The sequence below is a fragment of the Vulpes vulpes genome, chromosome 2, assembly GCF_048418805.1.
Source record: "Vulpes vulpes isolate BD-2025 chromosome 2, VulVul3, whole genome shotgun sequence".
NCBI classification, from domain to species: domain Eukaryota; kingdom Metazoa; phylum Chordata; class Mammalia; order Carnivora; family Canidae; genus Vulpes; species Vulpes vulpes.
The window spans coordinates 14,801,386-14,823,207 of record NC_132781.1 but is presented as its reverse complement, the minus strand read 5'-3'; the positions used below and the strand labels follow the sequence as shown (position 1 = coordinate 14,823,207).

General features: G+C 51.5%; 2 protein-coding genes across 3 annotated transcripts; one reads left to right on the top strand and one right to left on the bottom strand.

Annotated features, from left to right (window-relative positions):
• The first annotated feature begins 10 nt into the window (after positions 1–10).
• Positions 11–4,278, top strand: PSMC5 (proteasome 26S subunit, ATPase 5). Of its 2 annotated transcripts, none has more exons than XM_025999573.2 (12): positions 11–134; positions 683–754; positions 1,771–1,840; positions 2,159–2,256; positions 2,429–2,485; positions 2,562–2,792; positions 3,105–3,231; positions 3,330–3,520; positions 3,608–3,706; positions 3,786–3,896; positions 3,989–4,075; positions 4,175–4,278. In XM_025999573.2, the coding sequence occupies exons 1-12, from the start codon at positions 111–113 to the stop codon at positions 4,226–4,228; spliced, it is 1,221 nt and encodes a 406-aa protein (XP_025855358.1). In that variant the 5' UTR covers positions 11–110; the 3' UTR covers positions 4,229–4,278. The 2 variants fall into 2 exon arrangements, with proteins under 2 accessions (XP_025855358.1, XP_025855359.1); XM_025999574.2 differs by lacking the exon at positions 11–134 and adding an exon at positions 250–516.
• A 56-nt stretch (positions 4,279–4,334) lies between these two features.
• SMARCD2 (SWI/SNF related BAF chromatin remodeling complex subunit D2) lies at positions 4,335–14,697 on the bottom strand. The gene is made up of 13 exons (XM_072746865.1): positions 14,176–14,697; positions 9,488–9,672; positions 9,190–9,232; positions 8,925–9,047; positions 7,612–7,767; positions 7,131–7,226; positions 6,912–7,013; positions 6,623–6,784; positions 6,383–6,480; positions 5,885–6,020; positions 5,583–5,705; positions 5,345–5,446; positions 4,335–5,270 (listed from the first exon to the last, which is right to left on the bottom strand). The coding sequence occupies exons 1-13, from the start codon at positions 14,389–14,391 to the stop codon at positions 5,217–5,219; spliced, it is 1,596 nt and encodes a 531-aa protein (XP_072602966.1). The 5' UTR covers positions 14,392–14,697; the 3' UTR covers positions 4,335–5,216.
• Between the last annotated feature and the right edge of the window lie 7,125 nt (positions 14,698–21,822).

Here is a 21,822-nt window from a genome sequence, read left to right as displayed (position 1 = left end):
CCATTGACCCGGAATTTTTCTCTGTCAGGGTCGCCGGGCCCCAAGCCCCTATTTTTGCGCCTGCGCGCCAAGGTGGCTCGGATGCCGGCGGCCTCCGTGGGTGAGAGAAGATGGCGCTTGACGGGCCGGAGCAGGTACGGCGGCTGCGGTGGCCGGGTGGGGACGGGGCCTCGATGCGAAACAGGCGCGATCCGAGGGGCAGACGGCCGAGGCAAAAGGGTCGGGTGGGTTGGGGGGGTGGACCAGTCCAGACTGGGCCCTGCGCGGGACCGGATCTGCTGTGTCAGCGCCGCCCGCGGCGGGTCAGAGCAGGGCCGGGAGAGAAAGACCCGGGGGAAGCGGAGCGAATGAGGGGAAGATGGGAGCGGAGCCGGCCTGTCCGCGAGTCGTGGGAGGCAGGGCCCCGTTCCTCCTGGTGGCGCCTGTAGTGGTGACGCCTGGGTTTGTATAGCGCTTGGCTCGGTACAAAGCGCTCTCGTGTATGTTGTCCCTTGATCCTCCTGAAAGTCTTACGAGGTAGGCGGCATTCTCCTTCTGCTTTGAGTTTAGTCGCGGGGAAGTGGAGGGTTCTAAAGAGATGACTGAGGGATTCAACCCAAATCCTATTCCTCCAAAGTCCAGGCTTTTTACCCTTGCATTTTGGGGGTTGGGGGGCTGTCTAATAATTACCCTGTGTCTTCAGATGGAGCTGGAAGAGGGGAAGGCAGGCAGTGGACTCCGCCAATATTATCTGTCCAAGATCGAAGAACTCCAGGTGAGGATGGACTACAGAGGCAGCTAGGAGGGGATGAAGGACTGGAGTATGTTTATATCAACCCACGTAGTCCACTGGGGGCGCAGTGGAAGAAGTAGCTGGTCACGGATAGGAGTATATGAAGTTAAGTTTCTTGTTTCTCTCACTTCTCACCCTTTGAAGGTAATCAGTATACACAGTTTATTACACATCGTTGGCTGTCAGATTTTGACGTAAGAGGTACTCTTTGCCAAATACTATTCCTTTTAGAAGAAGTTTGAATTGAGGGTTTCTTATAAAAGGTAACGCGGAACCTGGGATGAGACGTAGCACACGAGCTGGGGCAGGGTGAGAGCGAGAAGGGAGACCGAACCTCCCAGTTGGGATAATGCGGATCCCATGGGACCGAATAAAAGGAGTTGGGCCACCCAGTGCCCTAGCCTGAAGAGGGGGCAGGGACTGTAGCAATAAGGAAAATATACACACTGGATGAAAGAAAGTCACAAGGACGGTTTCTGAACTTCTGGCGTATTTGCAGCTTTCATATTCGGTCTATGATTTTTGAAGTGCCTTTACATGGGATTTCCTTGTTCTTCATAATAGTCCTGAGAAGAGGCAGGGTAGGGGACGCTAGATCTACTTCCAGTTCGGTAACATCGTGACCTTTTAAAAGGTTTCCCTTAGCTTTAGCTACCTGTTAGTTGGCAGCGGTGGGCTTAGAACTTAGGCTTTGGACTCAGTAATGTTCCCACTCTACCATGTTATTGTCTTCCAAGGAGTTGACTATGTGAGGCAGCTGTGACTTTTATCAGGGCTTGCTATTCCTGGTCCAGTATTAGGGCAACTAGTCTTTTTTCATGGCTGCTCTAGGCCCCAGAGGGACTCCTGGAGGAAAGGATAGTCTTTAAGATCATATCGGACAGTCTGGAACGTGCAGGTGGCCCCGTGCTCTTGTCACTTAGCTGGTACCAGCCTATGAGGATCTTGGCCAAGACCATAACCTCCTGTTGTTTTCTGCTGTTTCTTGTCCTCTGTAGTTGATTGTAAATGATAAGAGCCAAAATCTCCGGAGGCTGCAGGCACAGAGGAATGAGCTTAATGCAAAAGGTGAGGAGGGAAAGATGGGAAGGCTGCATTTGGCCAGTCTGTCCAAGGTCTGTCTGAATCTGCCCAAATTGAGACTTGAGACTTCACGTTTGGTGCTTATTGTTTCTCGTGTAGTCCAAGGTTACACTTTACACCGTTATGTAGTTGTTCATATGCATGCTTCTCCCCATTGTAACCCCTTTAGAAATTAAATTCTGACTTTATTTTTGTGGTCTTCTAAAACTTCAAATTGGTGCTTAATTCATGCCTGTCAAATGGAGTCGTGAGAGAAAGGACACTGAAGAAGCTGGGTGACCCCTATGTCTGTTTCCCATCCAGTTCGCCTATTGCGGGAAGAACTACAGCTGCTGCAGGAACAGGGCTCTTATGTGGGGGAAGTAGTCCGGGCCATGGATAAGAAAAAAGTGTTGGTTAAGGTAAAAGCATGATTGACCCCCAGGGAGCAGCCCAAAGCCCAACGCATTCCCACACCTCTGTGTGTAGCATTGCCAAGACACTCTTCTATTATTTTAGGACTCCTGGGTCTTCCTGGGCGAGGTGGGTAGTTTGTTGGTTGTCAGGAAAGGTCACGAACCCTTGTTTCTATAGGTGCATCCTGAAGGCAAGTTTGTTGTAGATGTGGACAAGAACATCGACATCAATGATGTGAGTGCTGCAGGTGAGGTGGGAGGTTGGGCTTAGCTCTTAGCACACTACCTCCTAAAACTCTCCCCTTATCCAGGTGACACCCAATTGCCGGGTGGCTCTAAGAAATGACAGCTACACTCTGCACAAGATCTTGCCCAACAAGGTAGACCCACTGGTGTCACTGATGATGGTAGAGAAGGTGCCAGATTCAACCTATGAGATGATCGGCGGATTAGACAAGCAGATAAAGGAGATCAAAGAAGTAATTGAGCTGCCTGTCAAGCATCCTGAGCTCTTTGAAGCACTGGGCATTGCACAGCCCAAGGTGAGAAACAAGATTTCTGTGGAAGGGTCATGCTGTTTCTGGCACGTCCTGCCCTTGCCAAAGTGAATACAGGGCTCAGGGGAGGTGTCTGGACTCCCACTTAATGCTGGCCCTCCCCATGGAAGAGGGGCTGGAGAATGCAGCCAGGGGACTGAGGTAGTTCAGAAAGCAGCACTAGAAAGGACCTTGACGTTCATGATTTATACCCCTGGCATCTAGCACGGGATCTAGCCCAGGGTGAACACCCAGTAAATGTTCACGGAGTGTAATGTGGGGATGGCTTCTGCCCTGAGTTCTGCTGTTTCTCTCTAGGGGGTGCTGCTGTATGGACCCCCCGGCACTGGGAAGACATTGTTGGCCCGGGCGGTGGCTCATCATACAGACTGTACCTTTATTCGGGTCTCTGGTTCCGAGTTGGTACAGAAATTCATTGGGGAAGGTAACTATGGCTAGAAACAATAAAACCAAGAAGTGATGGGGTGGACGGGAGGGTAGGGAGCTCATTGCCTTCTTAACGCCAGCTTGGCCTCTGCACAGGGGCAAGAATGGTGAGGGAACTATTTGTCATGGCACGAGAACACGCTCCATCGATCATCTTCATGGATGAAATTGATTCCATTGGCTCCTCACGGCTGGAAGGGGGTTCTGGAGGGGATAGTGAGGTACAGCGGACAATGCTGGAGTTGCTCAACCAGTTGGATGGCTTTGAGGCCACCAAGAATATCAAGGTAAGGTGGCATCTAAGGGAAGACCCTGGGTGAGGTACAGCCCGAGGCAGGGTTTGGCTGGAGCCACCACCCGCCTTTTCCATTCAGGTTATCATGGCTACTAATAGGATTGACATCCTGGACTCAGCGCTGCTTCGCCCTGGGCGCATCGACAGAAAAATTGAATTCCCACCCCCCAACGAGGAGGTTTGTGAGGGGCAGAGCAGGGAATGGCTCTGGCTGTGGGGGTAGGCCACAGGGCTCAGGCTTCTCCTCTCCTTTCTAGGCCCGGCTGGACATTTTAAAGATTCATTCTCGGAAAATGAACCTGACCCGGGGGATCAACCTGCGGAAAATTGCTGAGCTCATGCCTGGAGCCTCAGGGGCTGAAGTGAAGGTAATCAGGGAGCTCAAGGAAAGGGGGACAGAGGTGGAAAGCTGTGGGGTCAAGGGCACAGCCACAGTGCCTGACTTCCTTTCTCTGCTCAGGGTGTGTGCACCGAAGCCGGCATGTATGCCCTGCGGGAGCGGCGAGTCCATGTCACCCAGGAGGACTTTGAGATGGCTGTAGCCAAGGTAGAGGCCTCCGTCTTTCTGCTTTGCTGACGGCATCTCGAGCAGGGGGGACAGAGGGTGTGTTCATACTGTTTGTAACTTCATGCTTTCTCTCTCCAGGTCATGCAGAAGGATAGTGAGAAAAATATGTCTATCAAGAAGCTATGGAAGTAAGGTGCTTGTCTTTTGTGTGGATCCCTCAAATAAAGCTCTGCAGGACAAGCCTTAAGGACTTCAGTCTGTTAATGAGGGGCCATACTATTCAATGACCAGGTCCAGGTACCACCAATAAACAAGGATTTATTTGGAAATTTCCAACCTGCCAGAAGTGGCACTTGCCAAGCCCTGGGGTCCACCCTCCTACCAAGCTCCAAAGGGCAACAACAGTCCTCCCCCACCTCCCCCCTCACACCCCCTGCCCTCCACCATGTGGAGCACACACCCGTGTACCTCAGGCCGTGCCAGAGAACTGGAGTCCCCTCCGAGGAGGCTCCACCACCTTGGGCTCAAGAGCTAGGGTGACAGCCCTCTGGCATCCGAGGAGATGATGGCGGCCAGAGCCGCTTGCATAGATTGAGGAAAGAAAATACGGAAGGAGGCACCAAACAGGACTCCCTGAAAACCCCAACTTACCCCTGTACAAAAAAGTGGCTCCCGCATAGAAAAACCTGCTTCCCACATAGTGCAAATACCCAAAGGAAAGGAAAAAACCAGCAGCAAGGCTGGGCTGGTAGGAATGGCGAAGAACTTTGGTTTAGATAGGCTAGGAAGAGTGTGAGCTGTGCTCCTCTTCCTCACCCAGCTCCCCAGAGCCAGCTCGCACACTGGCCCCAAGGGGATCTGTAAACAAGCAAAGCCAGCAGGCCTGGTTCTGAAATGTCTCCATGACAATGTCAAAGTACAGCCTCCAGCGGACCTACTTGGGCCTGCCTGCCTGCAGGGAGCAGAGGAGGCATGTCTTGTGAACCCATTTAAAGCCAAAGTATGAAGTAAGTATAAGGCTTTGGGGACCAAGCAACAAAGAATCCTATCACTACATTTATGAAACTATAGCTGGGGAGCACAGGGTAACAGGACACAGCCCTCACCCCATCCTTAGCCTATGTGTCTGTGGCCCCAGAGAGTGGTCCCCTTCCAGGCAGAGGAGGGGTTCCCTGAGCGGTTAGGTCAAGCGGATTCCCAGCACCTGTTCCAGTTCTTGCCTTCGCTGCTGCACCTGGAGAGAAGAGACAAGTGGTTCAGGCCGCTGCTGCTCACAAGCTCAAGAGGGTGCACAGGGCAGAGCCTCACCTTGGCAAAGATGTGCCTCCCCACTGCTTCCTGGGCCCAGGGCTGGTGGTAGAAAGCAGCTCGTCTCTCCTCCTCAGGATTCCCAATCACATCAGTGATGATCTGCAGAGAGCCAGAAAGAGAACTGTCTGTATGCAGTTTCCACCCCTGTGCAAGTCTGCCCCTGGAAGCGGTAGTAGTGAGGGGGGTAAACCTCCCCTAGGGCTGCGTGGAATCCACCTCAGGAAGAGGAGCGCACCTTGAGGTCTCGACGCTGAGAACGGAGCCATTCCTGGATGAAGTCCTGAGGGTCCGTGCTAAAGCTGAGCATGAAATCCCTCTGGGTCTTGAGCTGGTTGATGGACTCAATGGTCTCATGGATCTGGAGAAAGGAGTACACATGTCAGACTGGCCCCCACTCTCAAGGAGTTCTGTTTCCAGGCCTCACCCCTAAGGACTCAGAGATCCTATCCCAAGGTGCTATGTGTACAGAAATGCCCAGCAGAGCCTGCCCACTCCCATCTTGGGTCCCATAGAAGGCTGGAGAGGCAGAGGGCCCACCTTGACATCGAGGGAGGCAATCTCCTGCTGATTGGTGGTAGAGGCCAGAAAATTGCTCATCTGGGCCTTGAGTGGGTCGTCTACCTCCACATCAATGTCATAACATGCTGTCTTCTTCTGGTCGTTAGGGTCTACACTGCAGGCAGGACACCAACGGGAAGGGTAAGCACAGCTATATCCATCCCACCCGCCTGGGCCAGACCTGCACACACTTAAGGAGCAAGAAACCAAACTTGCTGCTTCTTTTTGGCTTTTAGATCAAGCCAAAAGTCCCCAGTTCGTTCTTTTTTTTTTTTTTTTTTTTTTTATGATAGTCACACAGAGAGAGAGAGAGAGAGAGAGAGAAGCAAAGACATAGGCAGAGGGAGAAGCAGGCTCCATGCACCGGAAGCCCGATGTGGGATTCAGTCCCGGGTCTCCAGGATCGCGCCCTGGGCCAAAGGCAGGCGCCAAACTGCTGTGCCACCCAGGGATCCCCCCATCCCCATTTCTATTTACCTAATGACATGGTTGATGACAATGGGGTCTGGATGCTGCAGCAACCCAGCCAGCTTCATGGGAATTTCAGAGAAACGAAGTCGGCCACAACTGAAGATCTAGAGAGTACAGAGGTTTGGTGATGCCTCTGAGGGCACAGGAAGTGTGGAGAATGTGGCCAAGAACCAGCCTCGTGGGGTTTTGGTGCAGTGGGCAGAGCAGGGGCCTTGAGAATCACAAGGAGGATGGCGGCCAGCTCACCTGGCGGAAGTAACGGTTGCAATTGATGTACTCGCGCTCGTGCCCATCCTGCAGTTGGTTGTGTTTGATATAAAGCCAAAGAGCCTGCATGATGGCCGCCCTTGTCTGTGTGTGCACCCCCAGCAGCCTTGCCAGTCGGGGGTCCAGCTTGTACTGGGGAGGCTGGAAATGAACAGAGGAGAGTCAGGGGTGGGGCTGAGTTCTTACGAGAAACCAAAGTGGAAGGATTCACAACAGGAACCTGCCCCCCTCCCCCAGAGGACTCCCTGTGGCCCCAGACATTTGTCACCTGATGATCTAGCATGAGCAGGAGGGTGCACTTGACGTTGAGGTCTCCAGGCCGTTTGACCTGGAAGCCATCAGTCTCCTGGGTGGTGGGCATCCGGTGCCACTGCAGGGAGGAGGGGAGCAGACCTCATCACTAAGGGAGTGGGCATGAGCATCCACGCTCCGCCCTCCAAGAGACTAAGGTCCACCCATGCTCCCCATGCCCCAGGGCCACTCTCACCTCCACCAGGTGGTTGTCAGGCCCATATAACTCTTTGTCCAGCTCAATGACGAGGCTCTTAAAGAATGAAGAAAACTTCCTCTTCTGTTTGCTAGGCTGGGGAACGGTAACGGGCATGAGCTGGGGCTGCTGCTAGGCTCCCAAACCTAAGCTAAACACTCAGGGGTACTGAAGACTTGGATCCTGGAGGAAGCGATGAGACTAGGCAGAGTGAGGGCCTGGAGGCCTGGAAGGGCTCTGCGCACAGCAGCCCACAGGGACTGAGAGATGGGTACCCCTTCCTCCAGACACCTCACTGCCGGCAGGGTAACTACTGTCACAGCTGTGCACGTCAGCCTCCAACCTCTGACGGCCCGGAGCTGACCCCTGCAGCGGAGCCCTCTCCCTCAGGCAGGACTTCTCCAAAGTGCCCAAGTGTCTGGCCCCAGTCTTAAGCCCCCACAGGCCACCTCCCCTCCAGATGCCACATTTCCCAACTCACATCATCCAGCAGTTTTCCCTCCACTCGGAGTTCCCAGGAAGCCACCTTGTCCCCTGCAGGGGTCCCCCCAGGGGGCCCCGCAGTGCCCGCAGTATCGCCTTCTGCCTTGCTGGGACTGAACGTATTGGAAATATAGATGCGCAGCTTTCGTTTTTGCTAGAGAGAGAAAGACAGCCAGCTAGCAGTGGGCCAACATGCTGGGACACAGTGCTGCCCGATGTTTCTGTCTGAACTCATTCAGCATGGATACTGCCTGTGGATGAGGGGCCAGGCACCTTGCTAGGCACTGGAAACCAGGAGTCAGAAATCCCAGGCCCAGACTTTAAGGAACTCACAGTCCTGGGGGAGGCAGATGGACTTCCGAATTCCAGCACAGTGGGATCGGTGGGGTGACAGGGACATACAGGGTTTTATCGGGCAAATCAGAAGCTTCCAGCTCACACTTTAAACAACTCAAACACTCATCAGGGCCCAAAGTAACCTTGTCTCTGGAAAGCTTTCATTATTCAGGGTACTGTTTTAGAGTATTATTTTTTAAAAGGAGTGGGGAGGTGTGGGAGGAGACTGGAATTACCCTTATCTACTCTCTAGTCTTGCCCTGCAAACTTCTGACCACAATCCATAAGAATCACGTTTTCAATCATGATCAAGGATCCACATACATACACAAATATCTGAAACAAAATGTTATGAAATGATATTTTCTGGGACGCTTGGGTGGCTCAGCGGTTGAGCATCTGCCTTTGGCTCAGAGCATGATCCCCGAGTTCTGGGATTGAGTCCCACATCAGACTTCCTGCATGGAGCCTGCTTATCCCTCTGCCTATGTCTCTGCCTCTCTGTCTCTCGTGAATGAATAAATAAAATCTTAAAAAAAAAAAATGACACTTTCACCACTATGGTAAGTACTATACTACTGTGAAGTATTAGAACTTCTATTTTTTTAAGATTTTATTTATTCATGAGAGAGAGAGTGAGTGAGAGAGAAAGAGAGGCAGAGACACAGGCAGAGGAAGAAGCAGGCTCCATGCAGGGAGCCAGATGCAGGACTGGATCCCCGGGTCTCCATGATCACGCCCCGGGGCCAAAGGCGGTGCTAAACCCCTGAGCCACCCAGGCTGCCCTAGAACTTCTATTTTGTATTTTGTTAAAAACATGCTGGTCCCACCACATGAAATTGAGTTCATGCTTCACTAATGGGCTGCATCCGGCAGTGCGAGAAATCACAGCCCCATGCTTGGCCTCTGGCAATCAAGGCCAAGGAGAGGCAGAGAAGTCTGAGGGCCCAGAACTGGCCAGGGCTGCACACGCACCGTCAGAGGCTTTTTGATGGCCTCTTGGATCTCCATCCGCTTTCGGGCAATGGTCTGGTCCAGCTTCCGCTCAAAAGCCAAGAGATCCATGTACGCCTGAGACTCTGGGACAAGCTCCCGAATCTGGAGGAAGGAAGGAATTTGGCTTGTTTCAGCAGCAGCTCTGGCTCCCTGCTCGCCCATCCCAGGATTGGGGGAGCTTGATCGCACCCACGGTCTGCCAGCCACTGGGCAGGCCTCGTCGGCCCCCGCCCAACATACTCACTCGCTGAGGTAGAACCTTATCTGCCATCTTCCTCCTCTTTAGCCTAAGGAGGACAAAAACTCGTTTAAGACCTCATTGGTCCAAACACACCTCCCCCCACCCACCCTTCCAGCCCCTGGGGGGGTCCCTCCCCAGGAAGAGCCAGGAGTCTTCCTCAGTTCATAGCTCATGACTTCATAGCTCATGAAGTCGTAGCTTGGTCTTGCCAAGAGTTATCAGAGCTCTTAGGGCAGAAGGAACTGCTCTGCTACCACTAGAGCTGAGCTGGGTAGAGAGAGGAAAAACAGGATGGTCTTACCCCCGGCGTTGGGCGGGCATTGGGGGCTGGGCCTGGGGCACAAGCAGGCGTTTTCGGAATGGGTCCATCATGGTGGGTGGCATGCCAGGTCGAAGTGGAGCAGCTGTGCCAAATGGGGGGCCGGTGGGGGGTCCCACCTGCAAGCCAGCCATGGGCATCCGGCTCCCCGGTGACATACCAGGCCGCTGGGGGAAGCAAACCAAAGGGGGCGCATAGGTCAGCGGCAGGGCACCCCGGGGCCCGCAGCCCATTCTCTCCATCCTTCTCTTGGGCCCGGGACTGGCCCACAGCAGCCCACTGTGGAGCTCAGGTGGGAGGGCCGGGAACAAAGGAGAGCAGGTGCTGGAGGGCAGAAATGTAAACCACACCTGCCCTGCCCCCGCCCCCCCGCCCCCCCACCCGGGCAGGGCATCGCTGGCAGCCAATGAGGCCTGCCCGCACCCGGGGGTGGGAGGAGAGTCCTGCTGAGAGGGAAGGGCCTGTCACCACCCTCCAGCCCCCTGGGGCCGTGCCCTGCTCCCCGGACCAGCCGGTGGTGAGGCTCTACAGCCACTCCCGACACCCTCAGATGCACCGCATGCCTTTTCCTTCCCAGTTTGAGAGAAAAGCATGGCGTGGGGCAGTGTCCCAGCCAGGTGGAGGGTGTGGTGTGACATGAACAGGCACAACCCCAGCCTCCATCCCCTGGCACCAGCGCAGTGGTGTGACCACGGGGAGGACAGCCATCCACAGGGCTGGCAAGCCCACCCCAGGTGAGCAAGCTCCAGCAGGAAGGCTTGGAGGAGCGCATCCCAGCTGGAGGGGGTGGCCTCAGGCGGAGCACAGAGACCATCTGGTCACCATATGGCCCCTACTTACAGCCCAGAACCGGACCCTTCTCTCCAGCTCTGGGCTGCCCTGCTCCATACCCCAACACGGAAGACCCCAAGAGGAGAGCTGGGGCTCCGGGGTGGCCTGTGGGAGAGCAGCTGGCCCCTGGACCCTGTGGTCTACGCACCACCTGGCAGCTGAGGCTGCCAACCTCAAACTGGAGAATGGAGAGATTATCCTGGGATAAGAGATCACTCATTGGGCCACCAGGAATCTGGGTGACAAAAACGGCTTCTGTAGAAGCCCGCAGAAGGATTTCCCATCCAAACCCAGCTCCCCAACATTTCTGGGAGTAACCCCGGGCCTCAGCCCCCCTCTCCACAGCTGCTGCCGGCAAGGCCTGTTTGGCAGCTCTGCCTTGCACACGCTGTCCCTGGCAGCTTCACAGGGCTGGCCCCGGGGCCCAGATTATGCAACCGGCACAACTACCCAACCAAGCCAGGCTGGGTGTGGAATTGCACCAAATCAGAGGACCCCTCCTGTATCACACACCCTCCCACCCAGTATCATGGAGATGAGATTCTTCCCCCACTTTCTCATCTAGCACTGAACTCATGTTCTCAGCACAGAGGGTCAGACTCTTGACCAGAGGCAGAGACGGAGAAAAATAACCAGAGATGGAGGGAAGGGCAAAGAAGAGCAGGTGGGAGGAGGAGTTAAACATGGGGGGGGGGGGGGGCGCGCGCTCGGGAGTCCTGCCACAACTTCTCATCACGAAAAGATTCATCTGAGCTGTTCAAAAGTGAAAGACAGCCTGTTTCTCAGCCTTAATGAGCCATGGCCAGAGATTACAGAAAAAAACTCTAGTGTGGCCACAGCTGTAAGCCCAGGCTCCAGACATCCTAGACACATTTTCCCCACCCCAAGCCAGAGGAGGAGCAACAGAAGCAGTGGGGTCTGCAGAGAGGAAGCCAGAGCCCTGTGGTCCCCGGGAAGCCATGCACTGGGGTGTACACAAAACCTCCCGGCACTACCCGTCCCTCCCAGGCAGGTGCTCCTGCAGCAGGAAGCCCCAAGTCAAGGCGGCAGGGGGTGGAAAAGGCTCCTCCCAGACATCTGCTCTAGACTTCCCAGGCACACAGCCCCCCCAGGCTTGCCAGGGCCCCAGGCTTCTCCCAAGAGAGAAAAGCCCCCCCCCCGGGGGGGGGAGGTACTTATAGCTCATGAAGTCGTAGCTTGGTCTTGCCAAGCTCCACACCTGCTCTTTGGAGCACCAGTTAACTCCTCTTCAAGATTAAAAAAAGGAAAAAACAAAACACCCCAAAACAAATCCCAGTCAGGCCACTCAAGGCTCTGTAAGTCCCTGCCTGCAGTAAAGCTGAAGCTAGAAGTGTGTGACAATGTCCTCTCCCTTGCCCGGCAGCAGCCCACGTCCTAAGTGTGACTCTACCTCCACTGCCCAGGACAGCGGGGCACGTGGCTGGGCCTAATGCTGCACCTCCAGAGAGCACGCAGCACCCTGCCTCAAAGCCTGTGGCCCTGGCGCCCCTGGTGGCCCAGGCCTAAGAGAAGGGAACATACCCCTCCATAAGCAGAAAATATTTTGAACTCTGGAGTAAACCCAACAATCTGGGTTTCTTTGGGTTTTGTTTTGTCTTTCTTTTTTTTTTTTTTTTTTTTAAGATTTTATTTATTTATTCATGAGAGGCAGAGACACAGGCAGAGGGAGAAGCAGGCTCCATGCAGGGAGCCCGACATGGGACTCGATCCTGGGTCCCCAGGATCAGGCACTGGGCTGAAGGCGGCACTAAACCGCTGAGCCACCCAAACTGCCCCATTTTTTGTTTTCCTTAAGCTCTTCTGTTGAGTATGATCCACAGGTAGATCCACTGTGTGGAGGGAGGTGGGTCATCACTTCCCCTCTTTCCATAGGTTCCCTAACTTGCCACTTGGCCTGGAAAGCCTTGCTCTTCTAGCTTACCTCATGTACCCTAACAGACAGGACCCCCTTTGCTCCTCTGAAGTCCCATCTCCTGGAAGTCACACAACTGGACTTGGAAAGAGGCCAAGCAGAATCTTACTCGAACTTAGCCAGGGTGAACTGGGTCTTCCCTCTCCCCTTGGATCCTCTACTGTCCCTTCCTGGAGGAGGAGGAAGAGGTGATGAAAAGCTGGTGGGACAGGAAGCTTGCAGAAGCAGAAGCTCAGTGCCTACCCTTTGGTCCCCAACCCTAGCAGCCTGGGGCTCCCCAGCCAGTCAGCTGGGCCTTGCCACTGGCCCAAGGCCACTCCCTACAGAGGGCTGTGGAACCCATTCTCCAGGGGCTTTCCCCAGGCCACACTGCTCACAGCTTTTGAACAGAGGCATCTGGAGAGGCTCCTATCTCTTCTCAGACCAAAGGCCCAGAGAGACTCCAAGGCCTGTGCTCAGCTAGCCAGCCCAGGGGCTGTAATGACTCATGTCGAGACCCCTCAGCATCAGCTTGGACCCATGAATCCCCAAGTGGGAAAGCAAGATGGGAAAAATGGGAGTCACTGGCACTATCTCTGTCAGTACCCAGATATTTTGTTTTCTTTACGGGGAGGAGGGGGGATGAAGAGTAAGTAGGAAAAATCAGGGTCCCCAGTTAGGCGTCTCTTTAGAAAGTAAGGGCCCAGAGCTCTGAGGGGGGCGGCGAGGGAGATAAGCATATCCTATCCTATGAGGATCCATTTGTGGAGCCTCTACCTGGAGACCAGAGAAGAGTCAGCCCCAGCTTCCTTGGGAGATTAGCAAAGAAGCCAGTGCCAAACGCTGGGGCACACGGGTTGGGTGGGATATGACACTGTTAGAACCTAAAGGCTAAATAAGAGTGCAGAGAGAGTGCAAAAAAGGATGGGCACAATTCCCAAGCATTCTGGGGCAACCAGAAACAATGGACTGGAGAGGGGGGTACTGATGAGCCCCACCAGCAGGGTCTAAGGATGGAGTCTCTACCTCTCCGCAGCCTTTGAAGCTGCAACCTGAGACGCTCTCTCTTGGAAGCCAAACTCCAAAGGGGTCAGGACAGAACTCTTTGAAGCAACTCTCACAGACAGGCTCCTCCAGCCCCAGACCAGCAGGGCTCAGTGGAGCCTCTCTGCTCCTGCACACTAACCAACTCCTGGACACTAGGACACCAGGCAGAAAGCCAAAAGGAGAGTCGGCCCAGAACGGGCTGGGCTTTCCGCCTCCCTCAGGCCTGGCCACCACCAGCTCTGGTCGAACCCGGAGCCACCCCACGGGAGGGCTCCTGGGCCTGACCTGGAGCAGACCCTGCCCGGCACAGGCTGGGGTCCCCTTGCTCCGTTCTCCACCTCCCGGGCCGCGGGGAGCCAGGCCCTTCTTCCTCCCCATCAGCAGCTGGGAGCCATCTCAGACACGCTAGAACTCTGCCAGTTCCCAACTAGAAGAAAAAAAAAAAAAAAGCCCAGCGCAGACTTGGAGTGGGACCAAGGCCAAGGCAGGGTAACCCTGGTTTCTCCGTGAGGGCCCTTTTGCAAAACTTTCCCAGCACTTCCCCGAGCCCCCTTGCCTAAGACCTACACTAGACCTCTCGGCCCGCTCGCCCACGGCTCCCGGGCTCCGGTTCCTCCATCTCTCACTCAGAATCCCCGTTCCAAGAAAACCTCCAGACCCTCCCAACCGCTCCCAACCCTCCACCCCAGGGTCGCTCTGACCCGCTCCCCGAGCTGCCCCGCCGCCCGGCCTTGCCCTGCACCCCGTCCCGCGCACTCCGCACGCAGGGCCCCCGTGCCCCGCCCGGGGGCTGCCCCGCGGCCCCCACTCCAGGCCCGCATCGCCCCATCGCCCCGGGCGACCTCGCGGCGCCACCCGCCCGCCCGGCCGCGCTGCTCACCTGGTACTGCGCCGCGGGGCCCGCGGGGCCCATGGGGCGGAAGGCGGCGGCCCCGGGGCCCCCCACGCCGCCAGCCGGCCCTGGCCCCCTGAGCGCCGGTCCCGGCAGCATGCCGGGTCCCGCGGGCGGAGGCGGCGCTCCCAGGGCCGCGGCAACGGCGCCGCCACCAGGACTCAGCGGAGGCAGCGGGAACCCGCCCGCGCCACGGCCCGACATCGCTCCGTCCCGTCCGGCGGTGTCGCGATCCGGGCTCCGGGCTCCGTGTCGAGTCCGCTCCGCGATCCGTGCTCCGGGACTTCCCGATCTAAATTCCGGGTTCTGGGGCTTGTTGATCCGGGTTCCGGGATTTCCCAATCCAAGTTCTCAAGTTCCTCCTCGCAGACCCGGTTTGGGGCAGGGCCGATCCTGATTCCGGTCCTGCCCGGGCAATTCCGGATCCGGGATCTGCTGCACGCCCGCCTGACGCTCGCGGCCTCCGGAGGTTTGGCCGCCGGAGTCCAGTTACCCGGAGGCGGCAACTAACTCCCAGCCCCGCCCAAACAAGCCCGGCGCTAGGGCCCGCCTAGAACCAGCAGTCCAATGCCACGGTGCCGCTCAAATCCCGCCCCTCGCGAGACCCGCCCCCAGCAAGCACCGCCCCTAACCGCCAGCCCCCCACCCCCAGCCACGCCCCCCACGCCTCGGGCCCGCCCTTGACCGGAGGGGCGGAGGCGGAAAGCTGCGCAGGAAGCGCTGTGCAAGGCGCGGGGTCAGAGGTTGAAGGTCACCTAAGGACTTCAACAGAGAGTGCGTGGGTAGTTGCTGATCTCTCCCCCGTGGAGCCCACTCCCCGAGGTTCCCAGTTACGCTCCCTGAAAATAGTTGACTTAAGTCGCTTTTCTACGTTTTCGGCATTAAAGATTCAGCTTAGAGCTGTTTCCTGAGGCAGAAGAGCCGCCAGCTTCACTTTAATAGCCCATCCTGTTGGCTCAGAGCTGCCAAGGGACGTCAGCTGCCCCAGACCCAGTCCAGCTGTGTGACGGGCTGACTTGGCCCTGCGCCGAGCTCTTATCGCATATTTTTAACGTGGCTCTGCCTCACTTTAAGGAAGCCTAGTACTTTACTCCACAGGAAATGTTTCTAGGGGGAGGAATTTTGCCTTGTGAGAAAACTCCCTGCAGTTAAATAAGGTCTTTCTCCAGGATTTATAGTACTTAATTGGAAAAAAAAAATTCAATACCTTTTCAGAAACCACTATCCTGTGTCATAAGGTATTCAAAATAAAGCCCTTCAGCCGTGTTAGCCTACATGCTGGTCATCTGGGGTTTTCCTCCCCCTGATACAGACCAGTGCTTCTTAAACTTTAATAAGCACAAGAGACATCTGGGGCTTTTGGGCAGCCCGGGTCGCTCAGTGGTTTAGCGCCGCCTTCAGCCCAGGGCATGATCCTAGAGTTCTGGGATGGAGTCCCATGTCGGGCTCCCTGTATGGAGCCTGCTTCTCCCTCTGCCTGAGTCTCTGTCTCTGTCTTTCTCTCTCATGAATAAATAAAATCTTAAAAAAAAAAAAAAAAGAAAGAAACATCTGGGGCTTTTGTTTAAAATGCAGATTATGATTCAGTATGCCTGGGGTTTGGGGTAAGGCTCAAGCTTCTGCATTTCTTTTATTTACTTATTTATTTAAATTAAAGTTAGTTAACATATAGTGTATTATTAGGTTCAGGGTAGAGTTTAGTGATTTCATCAATTGCACATAACATCCAGTGCTCATTACATCAAGTGCCCTCCTTAATGCCCATCACCCAGTCACCCCATCCAAGCACCTCCCCTCGAGGAACTCTGTTCTCTAGAGCCAAGAATCTCTTATGGTTTGCCTATTTTCATCTTATTTTTCCTTCTCTCCTCCTGTGTTCATCTGTTTTGTTCCTTAAATTCCACATGAATGAAATACGAATTTTGTCTTTCTCTTAATTCGCTCAGCATAATACACTCTAGTTCCATCCACATCATTGCAAATGGCAAGATTTCATTCTTGATGGTTGAGTAATATTCTATTTGAGATACACAGATATACAGATAAAATCTTCTTTATCCATTCATCCCTCGATGGACATCTGGCTCTTTCCATATTTTGGTAATTGTGGACTCTGTTGCTATAAACACTGGGGTGCATGTGCCCCTTCAAATCACTTTTTTTTGTGTGTACTTTGGATAAATATCTAGTAGTGCAACTGCTTCTGCATTTCTAACAAGCTCCAGAGCAATGCTGTTCCTTCTCAGACAACAATTTTGAGTAGCCAAGATAGATTTTCACTATGTAATTTCTCGTTGCTTTCATCCCTAACCAAGTCTTGCACTGCAGCACCCCAGATCCTGTTTATAGTACAGTCCTCCAATCCTTTTAGAAATCAGGTCTGCTCACCTGTACTTCCCGGTATCTTTCCTCCAGAGATGAACTCTGCTCTGCTGCTGCTTTGCTGCTCCTTGATCTTGTCTTCTCAGAGATCACTCTCTCTTTCTGCCTAAAAGTGGGTTGCCTGCCAGTCTGAGAACAGGCCACTGGAATTATTACAGTCATTGAGCCAGGGCCCCTTCCCACCCCTGTAAAGTAGGTAAAGAATTAATGATAATGCAATTAATGTCCATTTCAAGACGTTCAAGTTCCTAGAGCAACTCTAGAGTTCTAGAGGAAGCAGTAGGGGCAAATCCCCTGGGGAGCTATTCCAAAATATCCCTGCCAGCCACCCCTACACAACACGCGTGCGTGCGCGCGCACACACACACACACACACTAAAATGGGTTCCAATGTTATATTTTAAGAATAAGCCTCCTAGTATTGTACACCTGAAACTAATATAACACCATATGTTAATTTATACTACAATTAAAATGTTTTAAAAATAACAGAATAAGCCTCCCAGGTAATTCTGATACAACCTACCTTATAGAAAACCTTTACTCTAGAAAACAGACACGCTAATAAGTACATTTTAAGGAAAGATAAAACAGTTAAATGTAACTCAGGTCCTCTTTATCCCTTGCTTAAATCCCTCTCCAGCTTCCCATTGTTCTTAGATTGAATGTCATACTCCCTTTTCATGACATGTAAGTTTTTGCAGGAACTGGCTCCTGCTTCTCTCCTTGGGCTCATTTTAAAATCACTGCGTTTGGTTTTAAGAGTCAGTCCAGAGGTCCTCCTGGCAATTTCTCAAACTGCTAAGCCCCTTCCAACCTCAGAGCTTCTCTACTTCCAGCTCTTTCTTAGCTTTTCCACCCCCTACTCTTACTCTATTTCCCACCAAGTGATTATTATAATTATGTAGTTGCTTGTTTATATGTGAATTGTTTACTGTCTGATCTGGCTCCTTCACTAAAATACAAGTTCTATGAAGGCAAGAACTCTTTCTCTTTTTATTTTTTTCTATTTAGGTGAGATTTATATAATGTAAAACCATCTTTAAAAACCATCTTAAAGCAATCAATTCATTGGCATTTAATACATTCACAGTGTTGTACAGCCACCACCTCTACCTGGTTCTAAAACATTTTCATCATCCCAAAAGAAAAGTCCATACCTATTAGGCAATTGCTTCTCATTCACCCCTTCTCCTACTCCCTGGTACCCACCAATCTGCATTCTGTCTCTACGAGTTTACGTATTCTGAATATTTCATATAAATGGAATCATATAACATGTGACTTTTGTGTCCGGATTTGTTCATTTAGCATAATGTTTTCAAGGTTTATGCATGTTGTAGTGTGGAGCAGTATTTCATTTCTTTTTATGGCTGAATAATATATCATTGTATGGATATGTTACAATTTGCCTACCTATTTATCTGTTGACAAACATTTAGGTTGTTTTCATCTCTTATTGTGAGTAGTGCTGCCATGAATGTGTGTGTACCTATGTTTGTTTAAATACCTGTGTTCAATTATTTGGGGTATATTGTGTTGCTCTTAATCACTGTCATAACCTACTCGATAAATGTGTTTGAATAAGTGAATGATCTTTAAGTGTAGAGAGAATGATAAATAATATAAGCAATGACTTAATTGCTATGATAAAATATCCTCAAGGTATTAGGGGGGAATAGAGATATCTAGGGATAAAAATTTCCTATATAGTAGGCAAGTGAATAGGTAACACTTTAAGTACTTACACATGTGTAACCTCTTGTTCCCTCACAATGCATATGAGGTAAATACGAATTTTTACCTCTATTTTAGAAATCAAGGCAGAGAGATTCACTTACTCTCACTGTGATAGTGCTAGGATTCAAACCTGGTTCTGATCTGGCTCTGGAATCCACAATCCAGGCACTTAACCACTATATAAGCCTTCTTGTTTATTGCTATTATTTCTCTATTACCTCTGGTCTGTTATACTTACAAAGAAAGTTTTCAAACTAAAAAGCAAGTTCTGTGGGGACTCAGAGAAAAGGAGGTTAACTGGTAGAACCCGATTAATTAGAAAGGTTTCCTAGAGGGGTGCGTGGGTGGCTCAGTTAGTTGAGTGTCTGACTCTTGATTTCAGCTCAGGTCATGATCTCGGTATGGAGATGGAGCCCCAGGTCAGGCTCCAAGCTCAGCAGGGAGTCTGCTTGAGATTTTCTCTCTCCCTCTGCCTCTGCCACTCTCCTCATGCTCTCACTCTCTCTCAAAAATAAAATAAATAAAATTGTTTAAAAAAAAGGTTTCCTGCACCATTTCAATTTGAAGGAGATACCGCTGGTGGTCACCCAATAGGCAAATGGGATTTGATATATCACTAGGGGCAACTCAAGACCTTGTAAAAGAGAACACTGAGTTAATGCTCAAGAATCAAGAGATGGGGGAAGGGAAGCCATTCTCACTGCCACCCTCACAGGACCCAACAGTGTAGCTAATTACAGGACCTGAAGTCACGGAGGGAACATTCCCACGCCTTTATTCCCTTGACTTGGAATGCATTTTTCTCTTCCTCTTTTTGTCCCTTGATATTTATTCTGCTTACTGACCATTTTTCACAATTTTATTCTGAAACATTCTATGGTCTCAAAAGAGGGAGTTTCCTATAACCTCTGACCCTGTTGCATCTACAGACACTCTGAGACTTAATGGTACTAAAGTATTTATCAAAGTATTTAAAAAGTACTTAATAAACCTGAGCCAAAGGGACAATCCCCAGTGTGAGCTCTATGCTTCCTCATCCAGCTGTTTGGTGGGCAAAGTAGCTCCTAAAGAAGTCCTAGAAGAAAGGCCCTTGGAACAAGATGACCCAGTACTTCCCCTAGAGCAGGCCAGCAAAGGATCACTGCTCAGTATGATGGCCCTCAGGAGGTTGGAATTTCCGAAGAAGCAATGTGGACGTCAGATTATGGTGGGAAACATTTACCACAATGGTAGCACTGCCAGGGCTGTACCAGGAGCCTGTCCTAGGTGGAACCCCAAGCAGCCGACACATCCATCTTCCACACAGATTTGGTGGTAAGACAGGCCTGGGGCACTGCCCAATCAGAGCAGCAGAAGGCCCACATGGCAAAGCAGCAGATGCTGTATTCACCATTTGAGAAGCACTTATTGAGCAGCTTCTATGTGCCTGTCCCTGACATCTTCTATCTAGTAAAGATAAATGCAGAAATAGATCATTTCTCCATGTGACAATTGCTAAGATGAAGGTATTCATAAGGTACCATGGGGAAACAGAGGAGGGGTCTTTAACGTAGAAAAGTTATTAGTGAAGGCTTCTTTGGAGGATGTTATTCAAAAAAGGCTACAAATGGATGAGGCAAAGAAACAGTTTCTTTGAGTCTTTGAAGACTCAAAGGCATGAAACAGTACAGGGTGAACAGAATCAGAATCAATCTTGCTGGATCATTAAGAGTACAAAACTGCTTCTCCATGTATACAACAAAGTCAGTTCTCAATACACATATTTTAATAGTCAACACAGTCTGGCAGGTAAAACTCAAGAAGAATAGTGTCTTCCAGTAGTGGGAGTAAATACCAGGATTCAAGAAGTGAACTTCAGGTCTATAGCCCACGTGACACTCCTGAAGTCGCCAGAGTCAAGTTTTAGGGCATGATTCTATCAATTGTTCCCTCCTCATGTAAGGCAGAAGGTCATAGCATATTCAGAGACGTGGGTGAAACTGTGGTCTGAGTCTTCTTCCTAGCCACTTCCCAGACCCTTTCAGAGGTGACCTCCTGGTTCTTGAATTTGGCCTCAGAGTTACCACCATAACTGAAAACAGACCACTAAGACAGAGGAAAGATAAGGCAAGAGTCTCCACTGGGTCCCTAAATGTGCCTATCCCTGGGGTTCTATCTATAGCTCTTTTCTGTATACATGACCTACCCAGACATACTCATCTACCCCCGTCCCATCAATTACTGTCTACTTTTCTGATGAGCCTAAATCTCTAACTCCAATCACCACCTCTCTCCTAAGGTTCAGATCCATATTTCCAATTTACTGCTAGATGCCCCATAGGTCATTTAAAACCATCTGTCCAAAATCAACATCTCATTGTCCTCCCTCCCAGTCGCCTCTCCTGTCTGTATCTATCCTGACTTAGGGCATGAGGACATGGTGAAGGGCCAACCCTGCCTTGCTGATATTTCAAACTGGTCTTGTAGGCAGATGAAAGCCAAAGATGGAGTGACCCAACCAGATGCCCAGGACACCTGCAGTCAAATGCAAAGAGGTAAATAGAAAAGAGAAAGCCTTAAAGACCTCCATTCCATGGTCTTGAAATCATCTTTTACTCCTCTGGCTCTTGCTCTCTTTCAGTCTTAGTCTTCAAGTTCTGGTGGTTTTACCTCCTAAATCTGTTTTGGTTCTATCCTATGTACAATAGGTCATAGTTGTCAGCATCTCTACCATAACCTACCCAACTAGTTTCTCTGCTAATAAGCCTTCCTACCCCATCCCTCCTGACAATTTTATCCCAAGATAGCAAATCTGATCACATCTCTCAATTTTCCTATATTTGTGTGCCCACCATTAATTACATTCAGCAGTGGGCCTTAAACCCACCGTGGTACTTCAGGTTTCTCAGAACTGTTGTTGATGACCCAAGAGAAGGGAGGGCAGCACTGGGAGATCCTCTCCTCCACCCTCACCTTTCATCCCTGCTTCAACAAGGAGTTCTGCTTTTATTGTTTTATATATTGAGTTACCTTGCAAGATTCTTTGGTGGGAAGGTTTCCACAGCTCTAACGCTTTGAAAAAGCAAGGCTTGCAGTCTGTATCTAAATTTTTCAACATGGCATAATTGGCTCTTACTTTGTCCTACCTCTCTAGCTTTATTTTCCACTAATGTCCCAATGGAACTTGTCCTTCCGAAACACACCATGCTGTGATTTCATGCTGTGATTCTTCTGCCAATGACATCACTAAAAAGTAAGCTCCTCCAAGGCTGGGGCTTGCTGCTGTATCCCCACTACCTAGGACAATATCTAGCACAAAGTACTTCGTTCATTTTGATTAAAAGAATAAGTGTTCCTCCCCAGTTCTCTCCCATGCAAGTGTCTGTTTATTCTTCAAGGCCAACTCAAATGTCGCCGCCTCTGGAATCTTACAGGACTTTCTATCTCCACCTTCCAACTGCCATCAACAATTTGTTGTTTTCTGTTTTCCATAATACTCGGTCTAAATTTCTGTAAGAGTAATCATCATATTGT